This window comes from Haliotis asinina, chromosome 16, assembly GCF_037392515.1.
Source record: "Haliotis asinina isolate JCU_RB_2024 chromosome 16, JCU_Hal_asi_v2, whole genome shotgun sequence".
Taxonomy (NCBI): domain Eukaryota; kingdom Metazoa; phylum Mollusca; class Gastropoda; order Lepetellida; family Haliotidae; genus Haliotis; species Haliotis asinina.
In genome coordinates this window covers 40,747,175-40,768,405 of record NC_090295.1, presented here as the reverse complement: position 1 = coordinate 40,768,405, position 21,231 = coordinate 40,747,175, and the positions used below count along the sequence as shown (strand labels likewise).

The 21,231-nt window shown below is 40.9% G+C and overlaps 2 protein-coding genes across 2 annotated transcripts; one reads left to right on the top strand and one right to left on the bottom strand.

Moving 5' to 3' along the window:
* The first annotated feature begins 2,492 nt into the window (after window positions 1–2,492).
* LOC137267879 (uncharacterized) lies at window positions 2,493–11,874 on the top strand. Its single transcript, XM_067802324.1, has 12 exons — window positions 2,493–2,551; window positions 3,322–3,505; window positions 3,934–4,156; window positions 4,676–4,858; window positions 5,022–5,209; window positions 6,737–6,896; window positions 7,309–7,420; window positions 8,221–8,371; window positions 8,956–9,100; window positions 9,522–9,693; window positions 10,012–10,202; window positions 11,728–11,874. The coding sequence occupies exons 1-12, from the start codon at window positions 2,541–2,543 to the stop codon at window positions 11,784–11,786; spliced, it is 1,779 nt and encodes a 592-aa protein (XP_067658425.1). The 5' UTR covers window positions 2,493–2,540; the 3' UTR covers window positions 11,787–11,874.
* Window positions 11,875–12,703: 829 nt separating this feature from the next.
* LOC137267774 (uncharacterized) lies at window positions 12,704–21,012 on the bottom strand. Its single transcript, XM_067802219.1, has 9 exons — window positions 20,956–21,012; window positions 20,099–20,222; window positions 18,753–18,857; window positions 16,643–16,768; window positions 15,988–16,089; window positions 15,627–15,749; window positions 14,841–14,958; window positions 13,254–13,339; window positions 12,704–12,786 (listed from the first exon to the last, which is right to left on the bottom strand). The coding sequence occupies exons 1-9, from the start codon at window positions 21,010–21,012 to the stop codon at window positions 12,704–12,706; spliced, it is 924 nt and encodes a 307-aa protein (XP_067658320.1).
* Window positions 21,013–21,231: the final 219 nt, after the last annotated feature.

Sequence of the window (21,231 nt, the reverse complement as noted above, 5' to 3'; positions counted from 1 at the left end):
TACATGAAATAAAACCGTATATTGGTTACACCTACTTGGGTTGTCTGTCCAGATTTGAGGAGGTCATCATGCGACGATATCGTATTGGCCACACAAGATATGCCCACCAGTACCTGTTAAAAGGTGAGGATCCTCCATTTTGTATCCCTTGTGATGAGAGAGACACGGTTAAGCATATTCCGCTTAATTAATTATTGTTTTTTAAAAGAAATTGATTTTTTGATTGAATAATATGTTCTATAAATAGATGTAATTTAATTATTGGTAATTTAGATTTGTGACTTGCATTGTTAGTGGCTGTTCCCTCAAAGGAGGTTGAAGTATTGTAAAATTATTGTCCTCCTGAGAGGGTACGTAAGTCCACAAACATTCAAAGTAAATTCTAAATTTCAAGGTTTTTAATCGTAGAATAAGTGGGGTTTTTTTATTGTATGGCTAGATTTCCCAAATTGCTGACGGCTGAGGGGATGATGTAAATCCAGCTAGGGTCCATGCAGCTAGCAAAAGTACTGTAAGTCCCCATGGTCCCTAGTATGGTGATCTACCTTCAGTTGTTAGCAATCTATAGCCCAGTTTTATATTGTATTGTCCTCTATAGATAAATTGTTTTAGGTATATAGGTACTAGGTTTACATTCTTTTCTGTGACGTTCTAGTTGTTTTGCTGTCTTTTGTCGACAGGTTTTTATAATACTCATATATTCCGTTTTAATGTTATGTTCCAGTCGCGATATGGCTGAGATATTGCCGATGTGACGTTAAATATTAACTCACTCACTCACTTCTGAAATGTTCGAATCCGGTCATTAAAGAACATTTCTCAAGAGTAAACCCAGCAGTAGTAAGGACTGATATTGTTTGTTTGTTTGTTTGTTTGTACATTGTTGTATCATCAGGTCAGAGGCCTCAAAGGATTACTACTTGAAGTGAGAAGCGTCTCGTGTCCACTGTTGAAATTACCAAAGGCAGTGCGGTGTTGTATGAAGACCTGTATAAGGTGAGTTCCACCTGCCGTCCTGTATAGCTAGATAATTGCTGAGAAAAGCATTAAACATAACATTCCTGTCTTTAACTCCACAGCCATTACAGGTGCCTTAATTTGTGTTAATTTCTCCTCATAATGTGAAGACGTTTTGGATACGACAGTGATCCCCGATGTTCAATCTAGTACAGGACCCCCGAAAAGGTGACTGAACTCCTGTCTACTATGTGTGCCTGTCTGATACTTCTCGGTATTAGTATTGATACCCCGTAGACTGATTCTACACTTCTCAGTTCAGTACTAACACAATTTTGCAGAGTATTATACCCCAGTAGTATGTTGCTATAAACATCTTAGTAGATTAGTTCATATATCGCGTCAGATTACAAGTCAGGACATTAGTTAAGATAAGGTAGGTGATTATTGCACATATTTTGGATGACACAACATTTAGTCTGTCTTCGTGTGAAGGTCAGCACACTGTCAGTTTCTTCATTATGCCCCAATACCGGTAACAATGTTAATCGCCTACGGCAGTCTTGGGTTTGGAAAACCCTATCAGTTCCCTGTTGTTTGCAGTGTAAACCATGCATTTACCCCATGCTTAGAATGTTTGGTTGCTCTGAAAGTTTGGTGAGTGTCTTATGTGGAACTGTCTTGAAGAGTATATCTGTGCAGCTCCAAAAAATAAATAACAGAACACCCGAATTTTTCATATGTCTATACTTTGTTCTTGGTGGCATGAAGCGTAATTTGAAGAACTGAGCGTTCCGTAATTTGTTGTGTATCATTTCATAGTATGATGACAGAAGTGAGGCTAGGACTTATGCAAAATTATCGATGAATGCTAAAATATGTGAATTTGTGAACCAAATACATTAAACCGTCTCTGTATTTGTTAAACCCGTGAACATCCGGGTTAGAGCTGATCTTCAGTCACTCATGCATGTCGTAAGGGGCGACTAACGGGATCGGGTGGTCAGACTCGCTGACTTCCCATTTGCAAAGATCGAGGACGATTTACAGACCGTGGCGATATGGCTGGAATATTGCTGAGTACGGCGTAAAACTAAACTCACTCCTATTCTCTGGTGGCCTGTTCTGATTTCCCCCAATCCTGCCCAATTTTTAATGAGGCCCGTTGAGCTCCGGGGTGGAATAGGTCTTCATCAACCCATGCTTGTCGTAAAAGGGGACTATGCTTGTCGTAAGAGGCGACAAACGGGTCAGGCTCGCTGACTTGGTTGACACATGTCATATGTCATCGGTTCCCAATTGCGCAGATCGATGCTCATGCTGTTGATCACTGGGCTGTCTGGTCCTGACTCGATTATTTACAGATCGCCGCCGCATGGCTGGAATATTGCTGAGTGCGATGTAAAACTAAACTCACTCACTCAAATTGTTAATGACCGACCCATTACTCATACCGTTGCCAGTATCCAACCAGATGCATTGGTTGCACCGCTGCAGTATTCGGTTGGGTGTGTGTGAGAACCAACATCATGGCACTGAAGGACGGCTCGCAGATCCGAGACAAGAGTTCAGATAAGACTGGAATGTCCTGGAGGTAAGAACAACATCTCAGCTCTCTGCACATTACAAATAATAGCATTGTTTCTGTGATGTTTCACATAAATATTTACTTCTTGAACAGAGTGTGACCATTTCTCATAGAACCTTATCCAGCCAAACAGTTCATAATATGCCCACAAGGTCGTTCACTTTAAATGAGCTCTTGGCTTTTTAGTGGTATAGAGATATCCCTACTCTGTTTGAGATTTCATGTACTCCCATTGTACCCTCTTTACCACATATTTATATATTTGATGTCCCCAGCTAAACCACTCGGAATCATATTAAAGATGCAAAACACATAGTGTTTGTCAAATATAGTTATGAGATAATACGAAAAGAATCATATATGTTTAAAAGTAATCGCAACCTTTAACCTTACTTGCAGAGTTTCATTGTTTGGTCTCAGACAAAGCGAACACTTTGTGTCATATCGGATTTCAGCGATCAATCCATAGTTTCCACTTTTTGACGAAACTGCATATTCTCCATCTTTTATATCAGGATAGCGGGACTTATTCTGGTTTTCGGTGTCATGCTTTTATAATTATGTTTGCGGACAACCTTTTGTTTTGGTAGTGAATTAACCACACTTTTGGCATGACGCTACAGAGAACTGAACCGCCAAACTGCCCCTGCAATAGATCCAGTGTACCACAGAGGCGGTCCTTATGACAGACATATGAACCACCAACCAGTTTACATATATGCATATAACAAAGAATATTTGTAACACCAAATTAGAATGTTTTGTCTTGTATTCAGGAGAGATATGATCAGAATCCTGTGCATGTTATGGACGCTGCAAGGGGTGTGGTCTGACACGAACCTCACATTCACGGCGTCATGGCCAACCGGACACAAAGGCCAATTCTGTGTTCCTGTGGATAGAGAACTGCAAGACTGGAGGGTACACCTCGTGTTCAGCGACCCTGTGTCCAAACTGGATGTAAGTACACCATGCATACCTTGCCATGTTCTCTCTCTCTCTCTCTCTCTCTCTCTCAAGCACACACCCACTTTCTCTCTCTCTCTCTCTCTCTCTCTCTCTCTTTGTACTACCCTTCCTAGAGACAGAAAGAGAGACTCTGAGAGAGAGGGGTGGGGGTATGTGAACGGACGGTCGGACAGGCAGACATCCTGCACCAGTTATCATGGACGACTCGTTTGATGTAATACAACGTTACAGTTTCCTCAATGTATAACTTTCATCTACATATGTACATAGATCAGATAACAGTAATGATGAGTACTTGGAATTATGTTAATCGTAAACGATGTGAAACATTCTGATTGGAGACACGCGTTTTAATAACAGCCAAATAAGGCTTTCACACTTATATTAAGCTTTCTGTTTGATTAAATGTTCCGTTCCAGGTGTTCGAAACGAATGTGGTTTCGTCGCTAAATAACGACACTGAGTACATCGTCACGAACAAAGTCTGGAATGGCGCCGAGCATCCGGGCGACCAGATATGTGAAGCGTTTATTGCAAACACCGACTCCAGTGTTCTCAGTCTCTCTGGCCATGCATTCTTGGAAGGAACAGTGGGTGGTGGTTCTGGCCAAACCGGCGTCTCGGGAACAGGGTCGTCAATGAGTGAGTGAGTGAGTGAGTGAGTGGTATTACGTCGCACTAGGCAATATTCCAACTACAAGGCGGTGATCTGTAAATAGTCCAGTGTGGACCAGGCAATCCAGTGATCAACAGCATGACCATCGATCTACGCTAATGGAATACGGTGACAGCCAGGTCAGCGAACCTGACCACCCGATCGGTCGCCTCTTACGGCAAGCATGGGTGGCTGAATACCAGTTCTAATCCGGAACGTCACTGTATTTAATCAAAACCAAGCATTTGTATTTTACATCAGTTACCCTGACATACCGAGAGAAAGAATTTGGTTTTCTTGCACTTCTTTCGATAGGTTTATATCAGTATCTAACATGATAGATTCAATAAAGCAGGGACAAACAACATAGCTATTCTGGTCGTAGTTCGTTCACATTGGACTACTTTTAATCCTTTGACCTGAATGAAATACTTTTTTTTCTGTTTTAGTGCATACCTATGGATGTAATAAACTAATTCTAATTTACAGAAACACAAACATTTCAGATCATACGGGAGCTGGAACTACCAAATACGACTACGAGAAAGTTTTAGGATTGTCCATTCTATTTTATGACGCGCAACGATCTGGTAAAATGCCGGCAAATAACCCCATATCCTGGCGCGGTGACTCGTCCTTGACCGACAGAGGTGATGACGGGGAAGACCTGACCGGGGGCTGGTATGATGGTACGTTTTGGGTCAACATTGCTTATAGAGTTCCACTATTTAGTTCTTGATTTCATGAGTACAACTACATGCAGTTTGCCGAAAGGTCATTTCAAGATTGATTTTTAATGGATGGTGTTTCCTTGATGAAACAACTATTATGATATCCACTAATGTGTTCTAGCGGGTGATTTAATGAAGGACAACTTTCCTATGGCTTCGGCAACTACCATATTGTCCTGGGGTTTCCTGAAATGGTCGGACGCTTACAAGAAGGCTGGACAAGAAGATAATATGTATGACATGATTAAGACGCCGCTGGACTATTTTCTGAAATGCTGGAATCCCACCAAGAAGGAATACTACGTGCAGGTGTCAATGAATTTTCTATAATCTAAATACTACTACCATCAGCTGTAGTCGTCTCATTAAATTATAGGCCCTATTATTTATACGAATGTCATTCAGTTGAGTTTGTATATTCAGCATGTGTGACTTCACGCCATGTACCGATGATACAAGCAGCAGGTTGGAATTTGCATGTCAAAAAACGTGACGTCTCAGACGTAGTGCATAGTGAACATGACGTTGTAGCTTAATAATAATAATATTTGTGTCATTATAGTATGACCAGAAATTATTGAGAATTTAATGATTGTCAATATTTTTCACTCATTGCTCACGTTTTTAAATGTGAATATTAGCAGAACATAATTGCAAATTCAAATACAGATGAACAGTTAGTATTTTGTCTAGTCATCATGGGCAGCATTGCAGGCTTCAGGGCAGCGGAGCACACTACTGGTCAAAGAAAGTCGTGGCCGATGTTGTCCCAATATGGGACCACCTCTTCCTTCATTTCAGCAATATTTGTCAGATTTGTCTTATTGATGCAATGCAGAAACAATAAGATTTAGGTCAGGGCTATGGCATGGCCAATGTAATGTCATATTTTGGGTCAGAATCCAGGCCTTTGAATGCTTTGAACGATGCTTCGGGGCGTTGTCCTGCTGGAAAATCCAAACTTTTCCATAAAACACGTGAGCAGATGGAAGTAAGTGTCCTTTGAGAATGTCTGTGTAGTGCTCACCGTTCGTATTCCCTTCAAATACACAGATGGACGGTGACCCTAACACAGATATGCCACCCAATACGGTAAATGTCTTATTGAGAAAATCACATTGTCCCAGTTTTTATTTCTATGCTGTAACCAACAGTTCAACTTTCATGCCTTTTGTTCAGGTTTCGTGATCGTTGATGGAATTCTTCAACTTTTCTGCCTGCCCATTGCATGCAGCCGAGTTCTAATTGCCTCCTTACATACAGCCACAGTTCATATCCAGCCTTAAGTTTTCTAAACGCCTTCGTTTGTTTTTAGAAACAAAACCACGATAAACAGTGGGCAAAGGATGCCTGTTTTACTTAAAATCACTTTAGCTGATCTAAGGTCCTTGTTATAATACTCTAAAATCAACTTCCTCTTCTCTAAATCATTCATACCGAGGACCATTGAAAATGTCGGCTGCTAGTGAGTAAACAAAGGGGGATAACTCTTCACAAACTAATGCAACAGGATTAACGGAACTGTCTCTCTTAAAAGAAACCAAGCACTTGATATCTGGCCAAGGTTGTTTACACTAGAAATCCAGTTGTACATATTCCTAAAATTCTCAATAATTTCTGGTCAACGAAAAATGCCATCAAGTTGATAAACCTTCATATTATATGACAAACAGACAAACGGTAGACAAATGTTATTCAGTACTTAAGTAATCAATCAAAGCAGTCAACAGCATGTCTTAATATCAACATAAATGTCAGGGAGATTCATTGTATGTTTATCTAATAACGAATATCATATATATTTACACCATTAATATGGAGACTTTGTTGTGACAGGTTGGAAAGGGCAGTCTCGACAGCACTTATTGGGGAAGACCCGAGGACATGCCACCAAATCAGAAGGCATTCAAAGTGACTGCCGCAGCACCCGGAAGTGACGCAGCTGGGATGGCTGCTGCTGCCCTTGCAGCTGGTTCAATGCTATTTCTCTCCAAAGGTTGAGTTCTTTTCGATCATCATCATCATCATCATCATCATCATCTTCATCACATGTATACAGCACCAGTTCAAGTCCAAAACAGCTGCTCAGTAGCGCTCTCAGAGCAACTCGAAAATGAAAGTTAGAAACTGTACTTGTTTTTTAAAAAAACCGTGCGTCTTCAGTTTAGGTTTGAACATCTTCGTGTTATCAGTTGTCCTTAATTTCAAAGGAGTTACACAGTTGCCTACTTAATTAAAACTCTTCCGTAGTTCACACTATTGTATATTGAAGAATCGGAGATGAACGTAACCGTGAAACAGTTAACAAGCATAATACATTTTATCACTATAAAAAGTCCTGTCAAAGATATAATATGTGTTCATCACTTACTACGAAAAGTTGTTACCTGGTTCGACATCTGATACAGATCCAAAGTACTCCACTACGTTGCTGGATGCAGCTGTGTCCCTGTACGACTTCGCTACAACCTACCGAGGTATCTACAGCCAAAGTGTTGCTCCTGCAGCTGCGGGCTACCCGTAAGTATCAGGCTTTCTCTGGTTGCTAGTTAACCTAGAATACGTTCTACAATAACAATGAAGAAATTATGACCATATGTTGCTTCTACTTCAGGACTGGGGTGGTGGGGGTGCCTCGTCAGACATAAGACGCGGGTCCGATTTCATACATGGGTCAATGGACTAAGTCAGGACTAACCGCAAACACAATAGAATAAATAGACTAAAACATAAAAACAAAAAACAATTCAGCGATGTCATCAAAAGTGTTTTCAACCACTATTTAATAATCTTTATTTTGGGTTACTGTCTTGTGGCCCCCCTTTCTCATCTACACATACATTAGTGAACAAGCAATTTGTTCACCCATGCCGTCCTGTCTCGGATATATTGACTAGGCCCCTTCACGGTAATCTGTATGAAGAACAGAGACAGACATGCATCCAAGCAGACAGACATGCATCCAAGCAGACAGACATGCATCCAAGCAGACAGATATGTATCCAAGCAGACAGACATGCATCCGAGCAGACAGACATGCATCCAAGCAGACAGACATGCATCCAAGCAGACATATATGTATCCAAGCAGACAGACATGCATCCAAGCAGACAGACATGCATCCAAGCAGACAGACGTGCATCCAAGCAGACAGACGTGCATCCAAGCAGACAGACATGCATCCAAGCAGACAGACACGCACATACTCAGTGATGACACGAAGCTTTTCCTTTTGCGTTGAATATCAGTTGCATTATGAGTAGTAATCTTGATTCCACAAACTATAAGTTTCATCTAAAGACAGCTGGCTGATTCTGTAGGTCCAGTGGCTACGATGACGAACTCTGTGTTGCGGCTAGTATGCTGTACAAGGCAACGAAGAACGACAGCTATCTCATTGATGCCAAGAGTTTCCATGATGCCAGAACCCCTTGGGCTCTGTCCTGGGATGATGCAGTGGTGTTGTGTCAGGTAACTACTGATTCTACCATGACTTCAGTAAATACAGGATTGTGGTTGGCTAATTAAAGTCATACAGAGGTATATAGAGTCGCCTTATAGACCTCTGACCTCTGACCTCTGAACGATTATATAATCTGTCCGATTTTCCAACACACTTTGTTTAGCTCCATTCTACCATAACCGCACATTCGAACACATACATACTATTGGGAAAGTCAGAGGTCTATAAGGTGACTATATACCTCTGACTTTAAATAGCCAATCACAGTCCCGTATGTATTGAAGTCATGGTATTATCATGTATTTATATATACTTAAACGACATGACAATTTCATGCTGAAAAGGGATAGTATTTGGGGACAGTGATCCAAACTCACGCCATGCATTTGCAAGTCATTATTTTCAGTGCGTTAAAGACATTGTATAAATATTGCTCACAACAATTTTTGTCAGCATTGATGGATATGTATTGTATGATGAAGTATCTTAAAACTTTTGGACACAGAGGTCTGAAGGTCATATTTAGGTATTCAACTTTGAAAACTAAAATTAACATTGACACAACTCCGATTTTTGTTCAACCCATGCCCAGCTCATGTTGTACGAGCTTACCAATGACACCAGCTACAAGACTGAAGTGGAGTCCTACTTGACGAGCTGGAGACCTGGGGGGCTTGTGACCTACTCCCCCTGTGGTCTGGCGTTCAGGAGCAAGTGGGGCTCTCTCAGATATGACGGTAAATGTTATAAAAAGAAAAAACATAATAATTCGAGGGTATATTGAAATATACAGAACTCCTGTAGGCAATGTGTTTGGACAACGTTTACAAGTTTGCGCTTTCGGTAAAACTTCCCACCGTAACTCCAGACCGAAACACTGAAAATTCATAATCCCTCGACGGAATGTTTAAACCCAAATGCAGGATTATATTAAGAATGGTGTAAAGTAGCCCTAAATTTTGGAATGTTTGAAAGAGGATTTAGGGAAGAACAGTTCAGGATTTTTTTTATACCTGTGGCATATTTGGTTTGGCACCCATAAAGTTGGTATGTAGTAACCAATCTGTGGGTGTAGTGTATTATTGTTAGTTTATTATCGTATGAATCCCGTCACTTGTTGGAGTGAATATAATATGAAGTACACATATTTTCTTCAAGCAAATACTGTTTTTGTTGCCCTGGCCGCTGCTGGAGACGGAATCAATCCACTTGAGAACCGACTGTGGGCTTTGAGTCAAATTAATTACATTCTTGGTGACAACAAACAAGACATGAGTTTTGTTATCGGATTTGGAACCAAGTATCCCTTACAGCCTCATCACCGACCGAGGTATTTATTAGTATATATTCTATTGCGGTAGGCCATAGTGCATAATGTTTCTTTTCTTTTTTGAACGTGCATGGGCAAGTGTCACAGTTTGATGTGGGGTGGGCAGGCCTTCACTGCATTATTCAGATTTGCTCAGGAGCACTGTGTCATATATGTGCAAGTGACCAGCCAATGAGTTCTGAGAAAGACATTGATTCATATCTAAGAGTGAACGTATAGATATGATTGCCAGTGCTCAAGACAATTGTATCGCTGTTTATTGCGCGTCCAAGGGTGATCCCATGATATCCATTATAAGAATACTTGTGATTTCTGTAGCTCTTGCCCTGACCCACCAGCCACCTGTGATTGGAGTGAATTCAAGGCTCCCGGTCCTAATCCCCATGTCCTGAACGGGGCGCTAGTGGGAGGCCCGGATGGAAATGACACTTACGTAGACAAGAGGAGCGACTATGTCCAGAATGAAGTGGCTGTTGACTACAATGCAGGATTCCAGTCTGCAATTGCAGGTAGACAAAGCAAAATTCATTCGAATGTTTCATAATGATGATTTCTATGACTACAGTCAACTCTCGTCTATCCGGCACTCAATGATCCGACAAACACGTAAATACGACCACAAATTAGGGAACCATTTCAAACAGTGATAATAACTCTCGTTAATGGCGTCAACATCCGGGTAATAATGGCTGCTGATGTGTGGAAACAAACGTGGGTTCTGTGCTAATGTCGTTATGACACTCATGTGCATATGAGTGAGTGAGTGAGTGACTTTAGTTTTACGCCGCACTCAGCAATATTCCAGCTATATGGCAGCGGTCTGTAAATAATCGAGTCTGGATCAGAGAATCCAGACAACAGCATGGGCACCGATCTGAGCAATTGGGTACAGGGAGCCCGACCACTCGATCCCGCTAGTCGCCCCTTACGACATCATGTGCATGTAGATATGTAACCGATTGATTATGTGATTTTATTTATTTTATTTTTATGCCATCTGTGAATGTTAATAAATGATAATAGGAATGTTTTGTTGTTATTTTTTATACTGTGAATAATAATTTTATATACGATGACGATAACTGGATGTAATGTTTCGGACAGGCATGGAACAGAATGACGATCATGAGCTTTAGTAAACACAGATACATTAATTCGACACTCCCCTTAATCCGATACACCTCTCTCCAATCACATGTGTCGGATAAATGAGAACTGACTGCATTTAACGTAAACATGTATTAACAGATTAGAGATATCTGTAGTCAAGTTTGGATGAAATGTACTATCACATGCGCGATAGTGAGTGATTGTGTGGGTTTTCTGTGTTTGGGTCAGTTGCTAAATACAATAGACATTGTTCAGATAATGTGGATAAAGTCTGAGCCCAGAGAACTGAAACTTTTAGAGGCTGGTCAAGCTGAGTCACGAGTTGGCGCCTGGACGACTCAAAGTCGCATTGATATGGGAGACATTCTGCTGAATGTGGCATCAACCATCACTTCATTCTTGTCTAGACGTTAACAGATCTTCTAAAGAAACACTTCACATTGTATTTAGTCTTTTAAAGCAACCAAACTAATCAATTTGAAAATAGAATATATGTTGCCTGAAGATATTTCTAAATGGGAAGTTTAGGCCCATTCTATATGGTTAAACTGTAGTTTTAATGCATGTTGAAGTTGCTAACTGCCGTTTTATAAACAGCCAACAATATCTCAAGATCACACCCTGGGCACAATAAACTAATAAATCTCACACGACATATAGTTAATCACTTGAACAGACTCTCTCTTAATTTGAATAGGTTCATAGTTCTGATTTGACCATACACGTGCGTCTTTCTGCAGCCAGGAATCGATGTCTGTTAATTTCATTTCTTCTGCATATGAGGTACAAATGTTGTGTAAGGTCATCCCTCATGAGAAATATCGCATGAATATACAACTCTTTTTATGTACTGTCTGTGCTATTAACAATGAAGTAGAACATGTAGTTATTGTGTACTGACGTAATGCTTGAATCTTCTCACAGGACTCATCCACTTGACGTTGACCGGAGATCTGCCTCCAGCTCCAGCTGCTAAATGTTGACGATTCCTTTCCGCATTTGTAATGAGTTATATAACTCCTTTACTAAATTAATGTATGATGATGAATAAAGACTAATGTCGATCGCGTATTCTGGTGTTATAAGGGGCATATACTGATCAACCGGTCCCTGTGTGGAGTATGACTACAAGGTTCTCAGCTACCTACATAGGATTTGGGAGAAATGGGTGTGGATCTGAAGCACGAAGTTATACGGTTAGGGGTGAATTTTTTCTGCTGTGTGTGTGTGTGTGTGTGTGTGTGTGTGTGTGTGTGTGTGTGTGTGTGTGTGTGTGTGTGTGTCTGAATGAAAACAGAAAGTGCCGCGTGCGAAAAACATAACAAGCGGACGAGTAGTGGAGTACCGTTTATTTCTGATGATCCTAGAAACGCTGCAAGTCCATACTTGACCTGTTCAACAGAGGACGTGTCATAAATCATCATATCATCAATCTTAGCATATACCGTAAATTGCAAGGACACTTTAGCATAAAAACAACCAAGCGTATGAAAGAACTTGCTAACAAACTCACTATGAACTGCATCTAGCGGGACCCGTGTAGGTCCGAAGTAGCATAGGCCTTGAGCAACCCATGCTTGCCGTAAAAGGTGACTATGCTTACCGTAAGAGGCGACTAACAGGACTGGGTGGTCAGGCTCGATGACTTGGTTGGCACATGTCATCGGTTCCCAGTTGCGCATATCAATGCACATGTTGTTGATCACTGGATTGTCTGGTCCAGACTCTATTATTTACAGACCGCCGCCATATAGCTGGAATATTGCTGAGTGCGGCGTAAAACTAAACGAACTCACTCACTCACTGCATCTAGCGGTAATATGATCATGTTTGGAGTCTTTGTTTCATGACATGCTGCTACTGGCACTGTTCATACTCACTCACACGTCACATACCTTGTTTAACAACGAGGACAGACGCTAGCGTAAAGAGACAGGGCCTCACACAGGTTGTTGTCGGTTATCAAGGTACAGATTCGAGTCTCTGCAGTAAATTATCAAATAGATATTAAGGAAGAATGATGGCAAGTTTAATGGGTATACAACCTTTTTGGAACACGGGACGTTAGACTCTAATTTCGTTTTCAAGCATATTAACGGTATCCAACATATTGTCGTTGTGTGACAAGAACCCGTTAGTTGATTCTATTCGTGATAATGGAAGATGAAAAAAGACAAACATTTACACTGCAACAACAAAAAAAAAATACTTGAGCATTTATATTCGTAATCGTGAAAAATAACCACAGGCAAACAATTTACAAAGCATCACTCACAACAAAATAAAAAAAAAACTTGTGCAAATGTAATAATTATATGCAGTACTAAGTTTGAAATGATCGATAATTTAATGACGTAATAACATATGCGAATCTATCGGTTCTTTTAGAAATCAGTAGCATTTAAATATCAAACAAAGAGACATTTTAATGTGTGTCTTAGCTGAAGTACCTGTTTCGCATGTGCAAGTGTCCGAGATCAATATCTCATTGTCCGCGCATGTGACGTCACACGGACTATCTGTTGCACTAGTTGTACTGTCACCTGTGTAAGGTACATATGATCATATTTACATATTTACATATTTACAGCAGGTGATCCATTGTGTATCCATTGTGTATCAGGGCAATATACATTTGACTGTTATTCTGTCATTCTGAATGTTGCAAATACATGTTATCCTAGAAGCCCCATTTGTTGTATGCAGTCATACATTGTATTCGAAGGCGGACTGTCTGTTCAAACTGGGACCCGTGAAAGTCTGGGGTCGAATGGGCCTTCGTCAAAAAATGCTTGCCATAAATGGCGAATATGCTTGTCGTAAGAGACAAGTATCGGGGTCGGATGGTCAGGTTCGATGACTTCCCATTTGCAAAGATCGATGGTCATGCTGTTGATCATTGGTTTGTCGATTTCAGGCTCGGTTATTTACAGACCGTGGCGATATGGCTGGAATATCGATGAGTGTGGCGTAAAACTAAACTCACTCCTATTTTCTTGTGGCTTGTTCTGATTTCCCCCAATCCTGCCCTATAGTCAATGACGCCCGTGAAGGTCCGGGGTGGAATAGGTCTTCATCAACCCATGCTTGCCGTAAAAGGGGATTATGCTTGTCGTAAGAGGCGACTAACGGGTCAGGCTCGCTGACTTGGTTGACACATGTCATCGGTTCCCAACTGCGCAGATCGATGCTCTTGCTGTTGATTGGTGGATTGTCAAGTCCAGGCTTGATTATTTACAGACCGCCGCCATATAGCTGGAATATTGCTGAGTGCGGCGTAAAACTAAACTAACTCACTCAGTCACTGTTCAAACTGGAATAATAATCTGTGTTACGGGTACTGTTGTAATGTAATGGACCGCAGAGTCAAGGGTCTGAAGGTTGGAGAAGTAGAACTCACTCACAAGGTTCAAAACTGTTTTCTATAAAACACATCTTGTTCAAACTGAAAACGAAATTCGCTATCTAGTCCTGTTTAAAGGTCAAACCAATTTCCATAACTAGCTGGTGGTATACACAAGAGCCGCCGAGACAGACTCAAGATGATGTTCAAATATTTGAATATTGCTTTCGTTTGGTACTTAGCAAATATCACAGACGCGTCAATCTTGTTCAGCAGACTCTGAAACCATATTGGTAATCAAGCGTACGTGGGTCTGAGGCTAAAGTATCATCACCAATACAGGTGAAGATCCAGCTGTGTATTAAAATGGGGTATTTGGCATGTTAATTAACAGTCGTATTAAGTTTGGTTCAAATTAGTAGTAAAAGGTCTGTCAGTTCATTACTGTTGCTATGTATACGTATATGATATTTTTTTATCTTCCTATAATGATATCTTAGCATTGTAATGGTAGGTCTGTTTCAACTGCGTGCAACTGACTGGATGTGAAAAGTATTTTTTTCGATTTTTGATCAACATGTGTGAGTTACGACCATCTTAAGGTGTTGTGACCGCGTGTTGGAACAACCCCCGGCAGATATTTGCAGATGTCGCTCACGACATGCTGGAGCATAAACTATAAACAGACTGTTACTCACATTGGCCGCACGTCTGTGGACAAAGCAGATCCCTGACTCCCTCGAAAGCACAGTACCTGTCGAGATCAGCATTTATCACGGGGCATATGTAGAAGTCGGTGGACGAACATTTGTCTGAGAAAAAAGTTTGAATACATTAAAGAAAACATATCTATCAAGCTTAAAATGCTTTGTCACTTCAATTTGTTAATATCAACATTGTACATCCTGAGTAACTGTACATGCAAGGAACTGCATCCACGTGTACTCCAGGAGTAATACCATCTTCACTGTAACAGGTAATTCAAACATCAATGTCTTGTCATGGCCTTCCAGATCTCATGCAGGATCTAAAGTGGCAGAGTCGTTACAGTTTTCACCACAGTATTTTCACAACTGACAAAAGCGGTGCAGGAGGAATTCCTCAGAATTATATCAGCAGTATTTTTAGTCTGTGCCAAGGAGGTGTAAAGCAGTGAAAATAAAAGGCGGTCACACAATGACTGATCGCAACGCCTTGTTCGTGGAAATGAGCTTCTTGGAACACCGCAATCAGTACGACTTAATGTCTGCAGACACACTACATCTCATCCGTATAAGAATCAAATTAAATGAGTGAGTGAGAGACTAACGCGGTTTTTAGAAATATCACGGCGGGGGACCATTTTTAGAAATGGACTTCACACATTGTACCCATCTCAAATTAAATAAAATACTCAAAATTAATTGTTACGCACAACTTTACAAAGTTTACAATGTATTCTTATTTTAAAGGCTGACGCTAGTGTGTATATGAGGCTTACCACAACGCCCACAGGCAGCTGGGCACAGCTGGATACCCATCACAGGGTTGTCACACAGGGCAGTGTATACAGGGTTGTTGGCGAGAACTGGACAGAAGGGCTGGTCTCTAACCGCACAGTTCGCTAGGAAACATGAATCACACTATCATCAGTAAAATATTTATTATGCACCCTTTCAAGTTACCGATAATAATTATTATTTCAGGGGAATGTGAACCGTTCTTTGTTTAAAGTATTAGTAAATATATATTGGTAAATATAATCTACCAATGACTTCAAAACCTTTAGGTAACGAAAGATATAATATAAACACATATACAGACGCACACTGGATTAAAAGTAATGGGTATATTGCACCTACCGTTGACAGGGACACAGGTACACGTTGTATCATCGAGAATCTCCTCAGCTCCACACGTGAGATCACACGACCCACCTGAACCACCTGACCCACCTGAACCACCTGGCCCACCTGGTGCTGCTGTAGAGCCTGGATCTACATCAGTAGATACACAGTTAGTGCATATACTTGAACCATGAGGAATATTTATGGACACATGGTGGAATCAAGTAGGTATATGTACATCTGAGCTGGAATCACGTATTTGCACGTATATGTACAAAGAGCTAGAAGTGGAAAAAACCTTTCCCCAGCTAGATGAAATCTCAGCCAAAACCAGATTCTATGATTGTGATCATATCATGAGAGTGTTTTTGTGTCAGCAGTACTACAGCTGTACGATTGTGTTTGCAAAGAAATCTAGTCTGGGCCAGCCAAACCAGTGATTGCCACCATGAAATATGATGGCAGAGCCAAATAGTAATGATTACAGGTGTTCGCCAAAGCGATACACGTGCTAGAAAAGAGTGTATGCATGTCAACATCCAATATCAACTCCACATCAACATCATTTAGGATGGTAAGTCTGAAGTATATTTCCGTAATGTCATTATCAAGTCTGTGTTAAATCAATGTTGTAATCCCTCTCCATCCTTCACGAACTAAATGCACGTACCGCACCTCCCACACGCTGTGGGACACAATGTTTCGCCAACCAAAGGCTCGTTACACAAAGCTGAGAACGTTGGACTGGTGAACACCCGGCAGATCTGTAGCTCGGGGAGGGTGCATCTATCCACATCTAGAGGTAGAGAAACAACAAAACATGTTGGTTGCCGTTAGATAAGGGTCTGGTTAGTTATCAACACCACGCCATGGAAATCATTACATATATATTATATATATTACGGGCCAGTACTATTTGCAGCGTTTTGTTACTGTTCCACGTATATCTAACTGTGTGCAAATATATTGGTGGAAGTCCACTATCGGAGCCAGTCACTGGGTCTTATCTTAGCACTAAGGATCGGACTTACCATGACCTTAGCGTGAAGTCCATCGTAAGTCTGAATGTAAGGATAGGACTTACTATCACCTTAACGTGAAGTCCATCGTAAGTCTGAACGTAAGGATCGGACTTACTATCACCTTAGCGCGAAGTCCATCGTAAGTCTGGACGTAAGGATCGGACTTACTATCACCTTAAAGTGAAGTCCATCGTAAGTGTGAACGTAAGGATAGGACTTACAATCACCTTAAAGTGAAGTCCATCGTAAGTCTGAACGTAAGGATCAGACTTACTATCACCTTAACGTGAAGTCCATCGTAAGCCTGAACGTAAGGATAGGACTTACAATCACCTTAAAGTGAAGTCCATCGTAAGTCTGGACGTAAGGATCGGACTTACTATCACCTTAAAGTGAAGTCCATCGTATGTCTGAACGTAAGGATAGGACTTACAATCACCTTAAAGTGAAGTCCATCGTAAGTCTGGACGTAAGGATCGGACTTACTATCACCTTAAAGTGAAGTCCATCGTAAGTCTGGACGTAAGGATCGGACTTACAATCACCTTAAAGTGAAGTCCATCGTAAGTCTGGACGTAAGGATCGGACTTACTATCACCTTAAAGTGAAGTCCATCGTAAGTCTGAACGTAAGGATCGGACTTACAATCACCTTAAAGTGAAGTCCATCGTAAGTCTGAACGCAAGGATCGGACTTACAATCACCTTAAAGTGAAGTCCATCGTAAGTCTGAACGCAAGGATCGGACTTACAATCACCTTAACGTGAAGTCCATCGTAAGTCTGAACGTAAGGATCGGACTTACCATGACATTAGCGTGAAGTCCATTGTAAGCCTGAATGTAAGGATTGGACTTACAATCACCTTAACGTGAAGTCCATCGTAAGTCTGAACGTAAGGATCGGACTTACTATCACCTTAGCGTTACGACTACCTTGAGTCTGAACGTGAATGCTGGAGTTAAGATCACCATTGTCCTACCACAGATTAGTGCAATGAGACCCGGGAAATCATGATGGCCCTTGTCCTGATCCTCTACAAACGAACCCTTTTATTATTGCATACTGACAAACAGCAGACAGTTATATTCAAAGAGTGGCTATATTACGAACAGAAGGTGTACAACTACCACTAATCTTGTAAAGAAACACTACGCGTAGGAACAATGGACTTATAAACGATCAGTATTTACACAAACAAACAATAGACTCAAATACATATGAACGCACAATACACATATAGAAATGGTGGTCATATATACAAACAGTTACATCAACGAGCAATATGGATATGGACTTATACACGAATGCCAGACTTACACGCTAACAAGGAAGGCTAAAACCCAACATAAGACGTAAAACACAGACAATAGGCCTTTGAGTGAGTTGTTTTAGTTTTAGGCCGCACTCAGCTATATGGCGGCGGTACATATCGAGCCTGGACCAGTCAATCCAGTGATCAACAACATGAACATCAATCTACGCAGTTGGGATAACGTAACATGTGCCAACCTTGTCTGCGAGTCTGACCACCCGATCTCGTTAGTCGCCTCTTACGACAAGCATGGGTTACTGAAGACCAATTCTACCCCAAAACATTACAATGCAACAGGCCTATAAAGGAACAATGGGCACATAAACAGACAGTCGGCTATGCATTCATCCCTTGCATTCTTGAACCCCGTTGAACAATACGACCAAGTGACCCTGAGGGTGATGCTGAACATAATGGCCTGCCTCGTGGTACACCATGCACTTACTTCCGCATTCTCCACATGTGACAGGGCAGAGGTCAGCTATGACTTCAACTGGACATAGTTCGTTCGGTATCAGAACGCACAGGTCGCTTTCTCCTGTTTCACATACTGAAACATGGATTAGATAAACACATCATTAGGAAAGTCCGACACGAGAGGGGGTAAAGATATGACCAAACAATATGTAAAAATAAATGATACTAAGTCGAAATCACTGATACTGTAAGACGACAAACCACCATCGCGAGAATGTGAATGTTATTAAATTTTATTTACCTTCCGTTTTCACAATTGTGGTTTGCCGATTTGAGAAAAAACAGTGATTTCGATTTGGTATCGTTACTTTCGCTCGTTAATTTAGTTAGTGTTTCTCTCACGTTCCGGCAAAAAGAATTGTTGAACCAAACTTGAGACGAGGTCACATCTACACAATGACGTGGTCGTCCACCTTGGTGTAAACACATGTTTCCACCGTGGTGTTGTTGTCAGGGGCAGCCACGAAGCCTAACGGTCACAGTTCCGGGTTAAGTTGCGGGAAACATTTGGGAGGCTTATTGGTGATGGTAACCCGAAGTAATATTGCTGGATAATATTGCACAGTTTCACTCACTCTGTGCTTAACAGAAGCCGGAAACAGCGACACACAACCGGGCACGGACCGTGTGACGAGCTTACGTTCACAGACACCTCTGTTGTGTTATACAGAGATCTCATTGCACATTTTGTATTCCACATACCAAAACATGAGTCTTATTAACCTATTTAGACACTGACCTACTTTTTAGCCGATGTAAACTTTCTCGTGTGAATGTGAAAATAGACACTGCAAACAAGTCTGGTTATACACTGAATTTCAATTCCTTGTTTCATAAGAAAATGGTATTCACACATGAATGATAGACAGGTTATCGCGCTAAGTTGCGCAATAGGACGGAACTTAGTAAACAGAAAACATTTGACTTGTTCTGAAACTCGGAAGTTATCAATACCAATTCTGAGGGGTGATTATGCTGGTAGCACGGCCATTAGTTGCTAATGCCTCCAAGAATGGTACGAGCATGATTGGCCTTCTTGTGCGGCATACATATTGAAATATAATCGCTCCTTTCGATAAGGCTCGTCTTGTAAAATCTGAAGTCTCAATACATCCTTGGTGGAAGCCAAGAAGGCTTAGGCAGGAAATGTGTAGTTACAACAGCTACATGATCACGTCATCGTATCGCCGCAACTGTTTACTGTCATGGGCTTGAGCTTGCACACGCCTCTGTGATATCACTGGAATCCTGGTTACCTACAACAGGACACACACAATAAATACTGCTACATAACAACAACTTACGTATACTTACATGGAGAAGGGGCTTCAGTGGTTGCACAGAGAGTGGGCGAAATCCAATAACATATGGAATAAAACAACAAAGCAAAGATTTTGTGGCACGTCATTTTCTTCTGACTTACATACACGTGTTCACTCTTCGAATGAAATGCGCACATATGCTTTTGTGTTCCTTCTGTGAAGTTATACGTAAGTTACTGTGTACTTTATATGTGTATTTGTTCCACGAGTATAAGGAATTGATACAGCTGATATTTCTCATGTAGGCTATTGACAAGCAAGACGCCAGTTCATCCCAACAGATTATGCTAGCACACAGTTAACTGTATCAGACATATGCCCATTTGTGAATTCATTCAGTTAACACTGTCTTAATTAGGAAAGATAATATATATGCAAGTCTAAGGCAAAACAAATTCAAAGTACTTATGCCAATAAGTAATAATAATAATATACTTATACTTGTTATTTCCGTAAGGAGTTTATGACTAAAGTGTTCAGTTATTTTTCAGTGAGGACTTTGTCGCGGAATTCCTTCATACTCTTCACACAGTAAACAAACACCGACAACGTGAATGCCAGACAATATCATATATCATCATCCAAATAATCAAAAGGTCACATGCATTCTGTATAGTTCATTACTTGAGTATAAAGTATGTATAGTCACCAAGCCAGGGAGTCTTAAAAATTCATTTCAACAACACTGAAACAGAGCATATAGACCGTAATACAAATCGCAATATCACATTACACAGTAAAGCTCTCAGATCATGTATCATCAGTAGGTTCATCTGCCATTCTTGACGCCAAGTACTTGTGAGTTTCATTGTACATGTGAATTTAACTTGAGGATTTGTCACTTCTCACTCTTCCACGAAGGTAGTCCCAGAGCTGTTCATCTGGAGGCATACCAGGATTTGTCATATTTTTCGGAATCAGATTTTGAATCAAGTCGTGCTTAACATGACTGTGTTCACACGTGTCTGTCTACATGATGACATTGTTCTGGATCCAGAGATACGTTTAGCTTTGTTTCCATCTGTTATCCAGTTGTGAACATAGTTTGTTGTGTAGGTGCCTCTTATTTCATAATATTCATGTATATTTTCTGAAAGAATCTCCTTGTGGCCTCACCAGCAGCCC